Below are 16,245 nucleotides of genomic sequence, written 5' to 3' on the forward strand. Positions count from 1 at the left end.
AGTCTCAGCTCCAACATCTCTCACAAAGGCAAGATACGAAAGACAACCCTTCCCAACCATACGATGGGCTTTCAAGAAAGAAATCACTCTGCTAGGAACATAATCAGTCACACCTCGCCACTCAATCCGTGGCACACCCGGAATAGCCAACGTGACTGTCTTAGCATGACAATCTAGAATAGCGCGACACGGAGATAGCCAATCCATGCCAAGAATGACATCGAAATCCAACATACTCAATAATAAAAGATCAACTCGGGTCTCCAGACCCCCAATAGTCACCACACACAACCGGTACACACGATCTACAACAACAGTATCGCCCACCAGGGTAGATACATGAACAGGTAAAGCAAGAAACTCACAAGGAGTACCCAAATAGTGAGCAAAGTATGATGACACATAAGAATAGGTAGAACCGGGATCAAATAGTACAGAGGCATCTCTGTGGCAGACTGAAATTATACCTGTAATGACAGCGCCAGAAGCAATGGCATCGGGTCTGCCTGGAAGGGCATAGAAACGGGCCTGACCGCCCCTAATCGACCTCCCCTTTGGGGCGACCCCTGGCTGACTGATCCCCACCCTTAATTGGCTGGGCGGGTGGTGGTGGAGCAACTGGCGCTGAAGCTGATGATTGACCCCTCTGCTGGGATGAACTAGCAACACAGCGGGGACACTGCCTCCACATGTGGCCCATCTCGCCACACTCATAAAACCTCATAGGTGCTGGAGAAGGGGACTGATGGGAACCCCTCGCACCGGAGTGACCAACAGATACACTCGGCTTAGAAGAGCCTTGAACAGATGGAGCACGGGATGAGCTCTGAGCTGGGAGGGCACTAAGTGAATAATGGCCCTGGTGTGAACTGTGGGAACCATGACCCGATGATGCTCCTCGATAACCTGAGCAATCAGAATGACCCTGACGGAACTGTCGGCCTCTGCCGTGCTGGAACTGGCCCCTCGAAGGACCACCACTGTAGCTACCAGATCCTCGAGGCCTCTTGGCCTCCCTCTCCTCTCGCTCCTAGTGACGGACATACTCAATCTCCCTGGCAATATCCATAACCTCCTCGAATGTAGCACCAGTCACCCTCTCCCTGGTCATAAGGATACGGAGCTGATAAGTAAGACCATCGACAAACCTCCTGATTCGCTCTCGATCTGTCGGGACCAACCAGGTGGCATGACGAGCCAACTCAGAGAACCTCAACTCATACTGAGACACGGTCATATCCCCCTAACGTGACCACTCAAACTGTCTACGCAGCTCCCCTCTGCGAGACTGCGGTACATACTTCTCCAGAAAGAGGACGGAGAACTGCTGCCAGGATAGGGGTGCTGCACCAACAGGCCTACGCCTCTCAAAATCCTCCCACCAAGTAAAAGCAGGTCCTGAAAACTGATAAGTAGTGAAAGCGACCCCGCTGGTCTCCAGAATACCGGCTGTGCGAAGCATCCTCTGACACTTGTCTAAAAAGCCCTAGGCATCCTCGCCCTCTGCTCCGCCTGAAGGTCGGAGGCTGAAGTCCCCCAAATCTCTCCAACCTACGCTACTCATCCTCTGGCATGACAGGAACTACATAGTCCTGAGCAGCTGCGACCGGCTGGGCTGGATGTGCCCCCTGCGTCTGAAGTCCCTGCACGACCTGCTCAGGTGTGCGGGCGGCGGGAGTCAGACTGCCTCTCCCGGCCTGTGAAGTAGCTGCGGCTGTAGTAGCTGAAACAGCCTGAGCTAGGCCAGTGCAAACTGATAAGATCTGAGCCAAGGCCTCCTAAAGACCCAGAATCACAATAGGCACAGCTGGTGCCTGAGCTGGTGCTGCTGGAGGGTCCACAACTGGAACCTGGTCCTGAACTGGGGCAGCTAGTGGATCTGCAGGTGCTAACCCCGCTGCTCTGCCTCTACCACGACCACGACCGCGTCCTCGGCCTCTAGTGGCCGCAGCTGGTGGCACTGGTGGTCGTCCACCCTGTCCGGTAGCGTGTGTCCTCACCATCTGTGAGAGAATGGAACAACAGAAGTTTAGTACTCGGATCAACAAATTCGCACGACAAGAAGTTCAAGAATGTGAAGTTTTTCTAATTGTTCTGCAGCCTCTCGAGGATAAATACAGACGTCTCCGTACCGATCCGCGAGACTCTACTAAACCTGCTCATGACTCGTGAGACATATGTAACCTAGGCTCTGATACCAACTCGTCACGACCCTAACCCCAAACCCGATCGTGATGGCGCCTCTCGTGAAGACAAGGCCAACCGACACTTCCCATTTTCCAATTTTATCGGATAAGCATTTAAGAATAGTTTAAACATGATAAAACAATCCGAAATAACTGATAATAACATAAATACACGAAAGAATCACACATACACAGCCCTAACCGGGGTGTCATTAGTCATGAGCATCTAAAAGACATAATAGAATTCTGATAAATCCATAACTAGTACAATGTCTGAAAGGAAATAGAGACAATAAAGGAGTAGAGACACGGGGCTGCGGACGTCAACAGCTACCTCGAAATCTCTGAAAGCCCGCCTGAATCTGGAGGAATCAGCACTTGGGAGCGGGACCAGATACGCCTGAATCTGCACACAGGGGTGCAGGGAGTAAAGTGAGTACTCCAACTCAGTGAGTAACAAATGTAAATAATTACTGAAAGTAAGAAAACACGTAAGGCACAAATCATTCTATGATGAAGCAGTAAAATCATTTAAAAGCAGTAAACCAGTGGAAAACACAAGTAAAATCCTCTTTCAACAAGTAAACAGGTAATTGACAGACAATTAAAATGCAGTAAATAAATAGAAGCTCGCCCCTCGGGCACAGTATCACCACATCCGCCCCTCGGGCAACATCTCAGAACAATAACAGCCCCTCGGGCTCAATCTCACATCACACTGGGTACCCGCGCTCACTGGAGGTGTGCAGACTCCTGGAGGGGGCCCTTACGGCCCAAGCGCAATAACAAGACATCTCGTGGCATCACAACTAGGCCCTCGGCCTCATATCAATCAAGCCACCTCGTGGCGTACATATCTCAGGCCCTCGGCCTCAAATCAGTATCAGTGTCTCCTCACAACATAGGCCCTCGGCCTTACTCACTCAAAAATACTCACAAGCCCCTCGGGCAATAGTAAAACAGTGTTTCTCAGCCCAAAACATTATTTAAAATATCATTTAAGTCTCAAAACTGAGTAAAAACGGCTGAGTAGTAAAAACAGTAGAAAATAACATGACTGAGTTCAAGTAGTAATTCAAAACAGTGAGGAAATATCAAGAAAAAGCCCCGAAGGGTTCAAATAATTGGCACGAAGCCCAAATATGGCATTCAGCCCAAAGCACAGTGCTAGCAAATAAGTTTCAGTCAAATACGCTGTAAAATCATCAACTGGGACGGACCAAGTCACAATCCCCAATAGTGTACGACCCCACGCTCGTCAACAAGCATGTGTCTCACCTCAACATAGCACTATGATGTGCAATCCGGGGTTTCAAACCCTCAGGACATCATTTACAATCATTACTCACCTCGAACCGGCTAAATCTCTAGCTCGCGACGCCCTTGCCCTTCGAATTGGCCTCCACGCACGTCGAATCTATCCAAAATCAGAACGAAGACGTCAAAATATGCTAAGGGAACAAAGCCCAAGCGAAAATAATCGAAAAATACCAAAAATCCCGAAATTAGCAAAACCCGAGCTCCGGGCCCACTTCTCGAAACTCAGAAATTTTTACACCAACGGATTCCTTATCTCCCCACGAGTTCATACATATCAAAATTACTAAAATCAGAGTCCAAATGACCCCTCAAATTCCCATTTAAAGGCTTCTTAAACCCAAGCCCTAATCGTCCATTTTTAGTCCTTTAATTCCTTTAATTTCAGTCTTAATCCATGAAATATTACCATAGAAGTGTGTTTTTGGTCCAAAAATCCTTACCTTAACGAAGTCTCTTGATTTCTCTCTTCAGAATCGCCCAAAAAGCTCCAAGGTCGAAGGCAACAATGGTGAAATAACCTAAAATCGTGAAATGAAATAACATATATGGTCTGCCCAGGCCTTTCCGCATCTGCGGTCCAAAGCCCGCTTCTGCGGTACCGCATATGCGGTCAACCCATCTGCTTCTGCGGAAATTCATTAAAGCCGGCCTCTGCTGCATCTGCAATCCATCTACCGCATTTGCGGTTCCGCAGATGCGGCTTCCACAACCGCATTTGCGGATTCCTGACAATCCCCTCCAGAACCGCTTCTGCGGCCTCCCCCTCGCACATGCGGTGCCGCACCTGCAGCCCCCAAACCCCAGGTGCGAAAACACCAGAAGCAACAAATTTTCTGCAATCTCTCAAGTCCCAAATCTTCCCGTTAACCATCCGAATTCACCCCGAGGCCACCGGGACCTCAACCAAAAGCACCAACACATCCTAAAACCTTATTCAAACTTGTTCCAATCCTCAAAACACCTCAAACAACATCAAATCACCCGAAACACATCGAATTCAAGCCTAAGTTTCTAAAATCTTCCGAAATACGCTTTTGATCAAAAACCCAGCCAAACCTCGTCCGAATGACCTAAAATTTTGCACACACATCCTAAATCACATAACAAAGCTACTGCAACTCTCGAAATTCCATTCCGACCCTCATATCAAAATCTCGCCTACCCACCGGAAATTGCCAAAATGTCAACTTCGCCAATTCAAGCCTAAATCTACTCCGGACCTCCAAAACCCATTCCGATCACACTCCTAAGTCATAAATCACCTCCCGAAGCTAACCTAACCATCGGAACTCACATCCGAGCCCTCTAACACATAAGTCAACATTCGGTTGACTTTTCTAACTTAAGCCTTCCTAAAAGAGACTAAGTGTCTCAAACTTTACCAAAACCAATCCGACCAACCCGATACCTCAAAACACGGATAAACAAGACATAAAGAAGCAGAAATGGGGAAAACGGAGCGGTAACTCATGCGACGACCGGCCGGGTCGTCACATTATATATGCAAGTGTAGTTCAAATAAGGAGAAACAGGTTATGACTTAGTGAAAAACGGATACAACAAATAGCCCGTGTACGTACTCGTCACCTCACGTACACGATGCTCACATATCAAAACACTGCCAATTCCTAAGGGGATTTCCCCTAGACAAAGTTAGGCAAGCCACTTACCTCGAACCAAGCTCAAATCAATCCGTCACAATGCTCTTTCCACGGATATCCGACTCCGGATGGCCCAAATCTAGCCAAAACCAATTACATAACATAAATATAACTACAAGAAACTAATCTAGCTAATGAAATCAAAGCCAAGGTAAGAAATTGAAAAATTGCCCAAAAAACCTCCCCGAGCGCACGTCTCAAAATCGGGTAAAAGTCAAAATATGAACACCCATTCACTAGCGAGTTCACTCTTACCAAAATTATCCAAATCCGATGTCAAATCCCTATCAAAACTCAAAATCTTAGTTGAAGAACTTCTTTCCATTTTTTCCAATTTTTCACCCCAAATCCGAAATGAAATGATAAAACTAATGATAGATTAGTGGGATATAACCAAAATCAAGTAAAGAATCATTATCCAATTGATATCTCTGAAAATCCCTCAAAATCTTGTCCAAATCCGAGCTCCCAAACTCAAGTTTTGATAAAAATGGTTAACCCTCGTTTTTGAAAAGTTTATATCTGCCCAAGTGCATTCTTCTTCGCGAACGCGACATCACCATCGCGAACACGATGAACAATCTTTTACTAACCAAGAATTCTTCCTTTCACTGACTGACCCTACGCGAACGCGGAGCCTCCTCGCGAACGCGCAGGCTTAATGCCTGAAGCTCCATCTGCCCGTTCCCCTACGCGAACGCGACGACCATATCGCGAACGCGTAGGCTTAAGGTCCCACATCTTCGCGAACGCAGGAACAACATCACGAACGCGAAGAACAACTCAGCTGCCTTTCCCAGATGCTCTATGCGATCGCGAGACCTCTCTCGCAAATGCGATGAAGGAATGTCTGCAACAAAAACACCATAAATTTGCTATTTTTCAAGTCCAAAAACTAGTCCATTGAGCATCTGAAACACACCCAAGGCCCCCGGGACCTCAACCAAACATACCAACCAATCTTAAAACACCATAAGAACTTAATCGCACCCTCAAATCACATCAAAAAATGCTAAAAACGTGAATCACCCTCCAATTCAAACTTAAAGAACTTGAAACTCCAAATTTCCACAACCGACGCCGAAACCTATCAAACCACGTCCGAATGACCTCAAATTTTGCACACAAGTCATAATCAACATTACGGACCTACTCCAACTTCCAAAATCAGATTCCGACCCCAATATTAAAAATTCCACTACCGGTCCAAAACTCCAAAAATTCGGCTTTCGCCATTTCAAGCCTAAATAAGCTACGGACTTCTAAAACACAATCCGAACACGCCCCTAAGCCCAAAATCACCCAACGGAGCTAACAGAATCGATGAAACTCCATTCTGGAGTCGTCTTCACACAATTCCGACTATGGTCCAAATCCTAAGACTTAAGCTTTCCGTTTAGGGACTAAGTGTCCCAAAATAATCCAAAAACCAAAACGAAACCTCCCGGCAAGTCACAATAACATAAAATGATACGGGGGAAGCAGTTAATAGGGGATCAGGGCTCTAACACTCAAAACGACGGCCGGATCATTACAGTTGTATCCCCCCACCATAATCAATGTAAGCATTTTGAGGCATAACACATGTGGCAACATCATATGGACTCAAGGGATCATGAAGGAAATCATAAACGGAATCACAAATGTAATCTGACGCTCGTCGTCCATAAGTTGGACGGAGGAACCTATCCTCATTTTAAGGGAGAAACTGAGTATATACATGAGATACTAAGGTTAATTAACTCATTAGGATCCCTCTATAATCAACTTAGAACTAAGGAACTCAAAATTTGTCCAACCCTTGGAATTTCCAAAAGTTTTGGCAGAGTTTCTCCTAAAACTGGATGATCTCCAAAAACAACAGCAAGCACCACAATATACACGGGAATGGATACCCAACCAAGATGATAACATCAAACTAATGGAGATCCGATTATTTACAGTAGTGTCAAACGATCGACAAAACAGAATTATGAACGTAATGTTGGCTCATAGTGGCTAACTTGTGACATGAAAATCTAAATATTATTTAGGAATAATCTAAGAATAAACACATGATAGATTAAACTATGTGATCTTATGGGGGTTAGGTATACATAAAAACATCAAACGAACATAACAAATGGGCTATTTGCCCTTTTGTTTTTGTTGTATTTTGAAGTTCCAACCTAAACTATTTCTTTCCATAATTCACATATGTAATTGAATCATATACAAGGATACAATACATACTGATATTTCCCTTGAAAAACCTTAAAATATCAAGAAGAAATGCTAGAACATAGCTAAACCAAATCATGCCCAAAACAAAACGAAAATCCTATATACCTCTTGTGTTCTTGCTTCCAATCCTTGTTCCCTTTCATCCACACCCTTACTTATGCTTGTATAACTAAAATACAAAGGTGACAAACTTCTTAAGCCATGGATCTCTTTCCAAAATATGATTTATAAGAGAAAGGGGGATGACAAAGTCTTACCTGTGTCGTAAGGATTGCGTTGATGTGTTCGCGTCTTGATTTTGAGTTGCGAAAGATGGCATTGCTTCAAAATCCTAAGGATGTATTTAGGAGGTCAAGAGAGGGTTATAAGGTCTGATTTGGGTCAAAATGAGGCTTAGATACGAAGGTTACAACTTTATATAGCAAGATAATCTTCAACCGACCTTGTGGGTCCCAAAGGGAGTTGCTTGCGCAACCTCGCGAAAACGCGAATATCTCTCCACTCCGATGTCGTATAGATGAACGTTTTAATGCATTGCAAACTAGACTCATAGATATTAAACTTGGTGGATGGATCACCCCGTAATTCGAAGTACTTTGAGTGAAAAGCTCAGTAACATTAGACATAAATTTTATAAAATTACGAATGTTACTTGCGACAACTTTTGTCGACTTTTGTTTCATAACTCGTTTAACTTCAAAACTTAACACATGACTATAATACGACTAAAATAACTCATAATATCACCTCTTTATCATTTTAATCACCCTAGTATCACCCCAAAAGTACGGATTATAATATTCCCAACTTGCCCACTTTCGACGAAACTTATTTTCTTCGATTCGTTTAGCTTCTAAACCTTCCAATCCTCTTGGTGCTTGCATTTATGATCTTAAATATTTGTAACCTCCAAGGTAAAATGGTTAACTTACTTTATGTAATTTCAAAGATGATATAATTTTCGAGCATACATAAACTGACTTACGATGTACTTTTACATACGAAAACATGGGGTGTAATATTTTCTTTATGCTACGGTTCTTTTTCAAGGATTTTACTTGAACTGATTGTAGTTAGTTTTTTCTTTTATTAGGAATAAAGAATCTTGTGTGTTAATTGGAGGCAAACTTTCTTGTGGCGCCTTCTTGACTCATGTAGAAGTGGTTAAAATGCTTGATTTTGCTTAACTACATTGACTAGAGAGTCGGGATAGATCCAATCCTGAGTGAGTTATGTGTCAATGTGTGTGTGAGTTATTTGTTGAAAATTTTGTGCTTATACTTAATGTCTAGAACTTGCCCAAGTGTGTGCTTAGCGAAATGATAGTCTTGTTCAGTCTAGGAAGTGATATAGATATTTTTTTGTCGAGCCAGATATATGTTTTTGATCCACCTAATTATTGTGTATCCTAGTTAGCCCCTTTGTGCATGTAATATTATTTCTTTGGCAACTATACTATAACTCTAACTCCCTTTATTTGAATTGACCATCTTTTTGAACCTTTATCCTCTCTTAAGCACATGAAGTTTTTATGAGCTTGTTAAAACCTAAGTGGATGTATGGTTGGATTTTCGAGTGAAATTTAGAAAAAATGGAAAAAGGTGCACTGTTTGATAAAAAATTGTGAGAGCCACTTGTAGTAAATTGAAAAAAAGATAATTTGCTTGAAAAGAGAAAAGATTAGAACCTAGAAAGGAGAAAAAAAAAGAAAAAAAGAAGTTTGAGTATGTAATAGAAAGAAACATTTATTCCTTTCTAGTGGTAGATCTCATCTTGTTTGTACATAAAAAAATTGGGAGTTTGATGCTATTATTTTGTGAAGGTTGGGGTGTGGGATTTAAAGTGTTAATGTGTATGTGATAAAGTGCTTAGGGAGGTGTAGTCACTATTATCCAAATTGTATCCTACATGTCTCGCAGCCTACATTATAACAAAAATAAAGTCATACGCGATCCTTAACAGAGTGAGCTCGAATTAGTGAGTGTTACAATACGGACAAGCCTATGGTACATCTTGTGTGGCACGTGACTTCTATTTTTGAGAATAAATTAATTCTACCTATTCTGAGTCCCTATTTATTCTTGAATTTTATGTGTGTGGGACTGCTCTCTGTTGTTTTTGTGAGGGACGCATGACTTGCAAGAAAAATATAATATCTTTGGCTTCTTTGTTAGAGTAAGTGAGCAATTTTTCAAAAATTAGTGCTTTTGAGTTGAGTCTTGAGGACAAGATGTTACGGTATGGTGCTTAGTCTGTTTTAAATAGTCTTGGCATGATTAGTTAGAAAAGTTGCTTGAAAAAGTAACATCTATTTGAAGTGTAGTTTGTATTGCTCGAGGACGAGCAGTGGTCTACATGTGGGATATTGATGGTAGGCTAGGAACTCATATTTTTAGCTATATTTTGCACTTTAATTACTGCACTTTATTTGTATTTGAGCCTAATTATTAGTACTTTTGTACTTATTATGTGTGCTATACTGTGTAGGATGTGATATCGGGTTGAGAAGCAATTTTGGAGCTAAAATGGATGAATTTGGAGCTTTGAAACTTGAGCAGAAGCCCAAGGAATTAAGGCGGGATCGTGTTTGGGATTTAAGGGCCAAGTCTGGATATCAAAAATTGAAGATTGTTTAAATCCAACCCCTGTGGAGATGATATTTTACTATATTATTTTGACTAGCGAGCTTCACTTTTACATGTCGGTTTTGCGCTCGTCAGTAAATGTGTATATTAAAACTAATAACAGTGGATGATGTAGCACAAAGTCAATGAGTTAAACTAATTTCAATATTTTCGCTATGAATTATAGATATACATGTAAAACATCATTTTTTAATAAAAAAGAAGAAGTATTTTTGGTCTTATAATTTCAAAAGCATAATGCTTACAATAATAAGAACTTAAGGGTTAAACCCGTTAAATTTATATTACTAAATTCACCTCGTCATAATAATGTAGCTACCCTCTTGAAATTTTGAATTCCCCTATAATATAGCTGACAAAACTTAATAGGTCAAAGTTTTAGTTACATCAAAACAGCTGAAGGTCTCAGAAAAAAGAAAAAAGAAAAACAAAGAATCGCTAGAGGTGAAAAACACAACGACTATCTCCTCCTAAAGAGACAATTAAGAAAATAGTTTCTAATGTTTGGGTTGGTCTAGGATGGCTCTTTTAATATACACTTAAGTAGCTTTAGTCTTTATGTTTACTGAAGTAAGAATAATTATTATTATTATTATTATTATTATTATTAAAATACATAATGGTATTATTTTTTTTTGATGAAATTGACTTGTGAAAGCATGTGAGCTATTCAAATTGAAAAAATTGCCAGGACGAACTTCTATGAATTCATTAGCCCAATTCGTATCTTAAGAAAAAATTTATCCAAGCCAAATTAATATATCATTCACTTTTTCCAGCATTCAATCATATAGAATAGCAAATGAATAAATGTTTATATCTACTTCGAATCTTCAATAGTACCCTTTATTTTCTCCTAAAGTTAAAAGTTGGGGGAAACCATTCATTACGAGTCAATTTAAATCAATGCAACAATCGATGGTCTGCTATAAATATTAACGAGATCAAGGGTGTGTTTAGGAAAAATATTTTTCAATTTTTTCATGTTTGATTGGTTTAAATAATTTGAAAAATATTGTCCTCATCAACTTATTTTCCTCCAATTGGAGGAAAATATTTTCCTTATCAAAAGTAGGGAAAATATTTTTCAAAACTCTTTTTTAACCTTCTCTATCCTATTCCACATAATGCTGTATTCTGGGCCGGACCCGGGCCTAAATGGGCCAAATGGACCGGGCCAAACGGGGCCGGGCTCAAGCGGGCTGGGCTCTAGCGGTCCCGGGCTTCATGGGCTCAACGGGTGGAACCAGCCCATGACGAGCCTAAGCCCACATGGTCCTGGGCTAAATGGGCCGGGCTCACGGGCCCATACGGGCCTAACGGGCTTTTTTATTTTCGGGCTATTTTTTTAAATTTTTTTTGTTTAGGTCAATTTCTTGTAAACCATATATGTATATACTAATATAAATTGCTTTCTTATACATGGCTATATAAATATATGTAGTATATATAATATAGAAACCTAATTATTAAAGTGCTTGAAGAAAAAGTAAAATAACAAAACAATAGTAAAACTAAATTATCATGCATAATAAATTAATAACAAAGTAAAACATTAAGCATAAATACGTCTAATAATTTTAAAATAACACAAATTGTCGAAAAATCTTAAATACGAATTTTCGGATAAATATGCTCAAGACAATACTTTATATGCCTCCTTAAAATGCCTGTAGTACACCCTGAACGAAAATTTAAGACTCTACCACAGTTCTTGCACTTTAATATTTGGCCTTCTTTATTTTCTTCAAGCACTTCAAAGTGTTGCGAAACAAATAAGCGCACTCTTTCCGAACGAGGCATGATTTAACTTGAAATTTGAGATTGAGACTTGAAGCCTTGAAAATTGGAGATTGAGAGAATGAGAGAAATTTAGATTGAGAAATGAGTATTGAGTATTGAAATGAAGAAGAGGGAGGGGGTATTTATAGTTTTAGAGAAGGTTAGTTTTGTAAATTGAAAAAGAAAAAAAAATAGGCTATTTGTGCCATATGACCGTTGGCAATGGTCATTGGGGTGGGGCCCTCCTTTTGAAAAATCTTGTAATATTTTGTAGTATATATAGTATGTTAGTGTGTGTATGTATATATATATATATATATATATATAGTATATATAGTATGTTATGTATATATATTTCCTTATATAATTTCTTGTAGTATATATAGTATGTTATATATATATATATATATATATATATATATATATATATATATATATATATATATATATATATATATGGTCATTGGGGTGGGGCTCCTTTTGAAAAATCTTGTAATGTTTTATGGTATATATATATATAGTATGTTATGTATATATATTTCCTTATATAATTTCTTTTAGTATAGGCAAAATACATAATCTACCCATCAAACTTAGGACCAAATCCCTCTTACACACCTGTTGAACACGGGTTTTATTTTACACACCAAACCTTTTAAAAGTGTNCAAACCTTTTAAAAGTGTGTCAATTACACACTACTTTTGACCAGCCTCTGGGGCGTGTGAAACACGACCAGTGGGGCGCGTGAATAGTTACTTTCTGCCTTCACTGACTAATTACAACGGCTATTTACTAAAATTTGGGTCCATTTTCTTTAACCCTAACGCCCATTTTCTGCCCCAATTCTTCATCTCCCTCTTATTTCATCTTCTTCTTCTTTAAAGGAACCAAACAATGTTCTGAACCAAACAATCTTCTTCTTCACCTTCCACAACTAATATTGAGAGGCTGGTTATATTTGGTAAATTAAAGTGCATTACATTATCATTCTTCTGTCAATTCTCATATTAGGGTTCTTATTGAACGGAGAGTTCGGGTCCATTTTGTCGATGTAGAGATGCTGCTGAACTAGTAATTTCATGGAGCAACGACAATCCTGGTCGTCGATTCTATGGCTGTAAAAATTACGAGGTAATCTTACATATTGCGTTATATTCGATTTCAAGATTTTATAAGCTTCTTCTCAAATTGTTTATGGATTTGCAGAAAGATAAGTCAATTGGCTGCAAGTATTTCGCATGGTTTGACCCCCCAACTCATGAACACTTGAAGCCGGTGATTTTGGGTTTGCTTAAGAAGAAGAATCAGCTTGAAGGCCATTTGCAGGAATCCAGAAAATAGTGGAACTGGAGGAGGCTTTTTTTTTCTGATTTTAGGATTAATCTTCATTAAGGCCATTGTATTTGGTAGTTCTCAACACTGCTATATAGTGTAATGATATTCCAATGTATTGGGTCTTCATGTATTTGGCTCATTGAGCTTGTTTTCTATGAGGGTCAACCCCTATTTTGTAGTAAAGCTGGTGTTACATTCCTATATATTTAGTGTTACATCTCTATTTAGCTTTGGGAACGAAACATGGCAAATGTAGAATTTGTATAACCAAAGCAAAGCAGTACAAAATAGACGTTCATTTCCACAAAATAGACTAAGATTGTAGAATTTGAGCAGCTTAAACGATTTCAAGACCTAAATATACTTCATTTCCACAAAATAGACGTTCATTAGTGGACACCTAATCTGATAAGCATTTCTTTACAAAATATAGTACTTGGTTGACCATAGCAACACTACACAAAATATAGCACTTTACTTGGTTGTCCATAGCAACACTTTACAAAACATAACACATTGTTATCAGCTGCAATACTTAACAAAATATAAAGCTTAAGCAACAAACAAAGTCTTCATTTCTTTTTCTGCTTCTTGGTTGGTTGAGATGATGAACTAGCTTGACTAAGATTGTGTTTTGATGCTACATTTCTTTGAAGTTGTCTTGTGCTTGTGGCTTTTTTGCCCATCCACCTCAAGCCGGCACTTCTTGGTTGGTAAGCACATTCCTCTGTTGAAGCTGTGGATCTCTTAGTGTTAGTTCCGGTGCTAATAATCCTTGGATTTTGTCCTCCACTCTGCCAAAGTAAAGTGTAGTTAGTTACAACATCACATTCAATAGAAGGAAGACACAGTAATTATACATTTAGTTAGCAAACTTACTGTAAAAGAAGTAAACCCATTACTTGCTTGAAACAACCCATAACCACTGCCTCTACCTCTTCCAACCCCTCTACCTGTTCCTCTTGCTCTTGCTCTTCCTCTACCATTTCCAGCAGAAGCAGTATCAGCTGCAGCAGTTCCAGCAGAAGCAATTCCAGCTGCAGTAGTTCCAGTAGAAGCAGTACCAGCTGAAGCAGCTCCAGCAGTAGCATTTCCAGCTGCAGATTTTTTACTTGGGCATCCCCTCTTATTGTGTCCACACACACCACAAAGGGAACAAGTCATCTCCATACCTCTCCTTGAAAGCTTTCCAGATTTTGGGTGTTCAGTTTCTTCTCTTTTCCTATTTTTTTTTGGTCTGCCAGGCATGTTTCTAATAGGGGGAGGTTCAATAAGGGGTGGCTTGAAGATGGCCATTGCTTCATACATGGGACAGGCTGGATAAAAGTTGAATAAGCCTTCAAGTAAGTGGACTTACGATACCAATGTGCAATGTGGTGAATAGGTTCCATGTCCTTGTAATGCATACTAGCAATTGCATGACAACAAGGAATGCCCTTTAACTGCCAGGCTCTACAACTACAGGTCATAGTCACTAAGGATACCACATGCTTATATTTAGTATCTTCAATCTCATAGCCTGTTTCACCATTCCATCTTGGAGTACACTTCATAGACTTGGCTAAATTATCCTGGTAAATCTTCATTGCTATTGGGGAGATATCACATATCCATGTCTCACAGAACTCTCTCATCTTACCTATCCTAGTCATCAGCTTAATTCTAATATCCTCTAACATTGTGATGATTGTTTTGTGTCTTTCAGCCAAAATCCAGGAATTGAAAGTCTCACACATATTGTTGTCAATTACATCACACTTCCTATCACAGTTAAAATAAGCTCTACACCATGTTTCTTTTCTATAGTGGAGTAAACTTTGACATATTCCATCCCCAAGCTTGTCTAGCATATCAAGTTGGTCATTCAATTCTGGAATACTAGAAGCCCTTGCACATCTCCAGAAAGTATTTCTCCTCTCCAACCCTCTCCACTCTTTTGACCAATTTGTAAGGATGTGCCTAGCACACATCCTGTGTTCACACTCAGGTAACAAGTCTCTAACAGCATTAATTAAACCCTGCAGCATTCCAGAACAATAAAAAGCAGAACAACTGAAAACAGAAAAACTGAAGCAGAACATAATGAAAACAGAAAAACTGAAGCAGAACAGAATTTAATTAAACAACTGAAGCAGAACTGAAAGTAGTTACCTTCTGCATATCAGACATCATTGTAAGGTCTCTTCCATCTTGTAAGCCCAAATCTTCACTCAAACATTTCAGAAACCATGTCCAATTGAATGTGTTCTCTACCTCCACAACTGCCCATGCAATTGGAAACATCTGATTGTTTCCATCTTTGGAGACAGCTACAAGAAGTTGTCCCTTGCAAACTCCTTTCAAGAAACATCCATCAAGGCCAATAATTCTTCTGCATCCTTCCAGCCAGCCCCTTTTCATGGCATGTAAACAGACATAGATTTTGGAGAATACCAGCTTCCCATCACCTGGATCTTCTGCTTTTACCACACAGGTACTCCCAGGATTGGTCTGCAAAATCATATCTCTGTAGTCATAGAGCCTTTTGAACTCTTGATGCACATCACCAATGATTTCTTTCAATATCTTTGCTCTAGCCCTGTGGGCAGTTGATCTCCCTACATAGAGGTCCAGTTTTTGCTTTATCAATTTTCTGAACTCCCTAACTTTCATACCTGGTTGTGACATAATTCTGCTCTTGAATTTTTTGGCAAGATATCTTGAATTACACAACTTGTTCTTGTTGGTTGTATAACACTTGTGCACTGGATTATATCTTTTCACCTTAAAATTATTGGAACTCCCATCTTTACTAGCTGCAAGAAGCCATCTACATCTAGGTGCCACACATCTAACCCACACCCTATGTGGCTCATTTATGTACTTCTCAATCTGCACCCTTTTTTGAATTGCATATTTGGTGACTACTTCCCTAAACTGATGAACACTTTCAAAGATCAATCCTAACTCCCAAGTGATTTTCTTGACAGTAGGATCAAAGATCAACCTCTTCTTTTTCTTTTTTTCCTCCACTTTCTTCTTATGTTCTTCACCATCTTCCTCTTCCACATCTGATGCAAAACTTTCAGCATCTGAAGAACCAAAGTATGGCT

The 16,245-nt window shown here is 40.0% G+C and overlaps 1 protein-coding gene across 1 annotated transcript in view; it reads right to left on the reverse strand.

Moving 5' to 3' along the window:
- Window positions 1-13,725: 13,725 nt before the first annotated feature.
- Window positions 13,726-16,245, reverse strand: part of LOC109212677 — a 6,711-nt gene continuing 4,191 nt past the window's right edge. The window contains exons 2-5 of the mRNA XM_019376347.1: window positions 15,305-16,224; window positions 14,511-15,171; window positions 14,033-14,469; window positions 13,726-13,947 (exon numbers count right to left, since the gene is read on the reverse strand). Of these exons, the coding sequence (XP_019231892.1) occupies window positions 13,726-13,947; window positions 14,033-14,469; window positions 14,511-15,171; window positions 15,305-16,224 (2,240 nt within the window). The remainder of the gene's footprint in view (window positions 13,948-14,032; window positions 14,470-14,510; window positions 15,172-15,304; window positions 16,225-16,245) is intronic.

This window comes from Nicotiana attenuata, unplaced genomic scaffold (assembly GCF_001879085.1).
Source record: "Nicotiana attenuata strain UT unplaced genomic scaffold, NIATTr2, whole genome shotgun sequence".
NCBI classification, from domain to species: Eukaryota; Viridiplantae; Streptophyta; class Magnoliopsida; order Solanales; family Solanaceae; genus Nicotiana; species Nicotiana attenuata.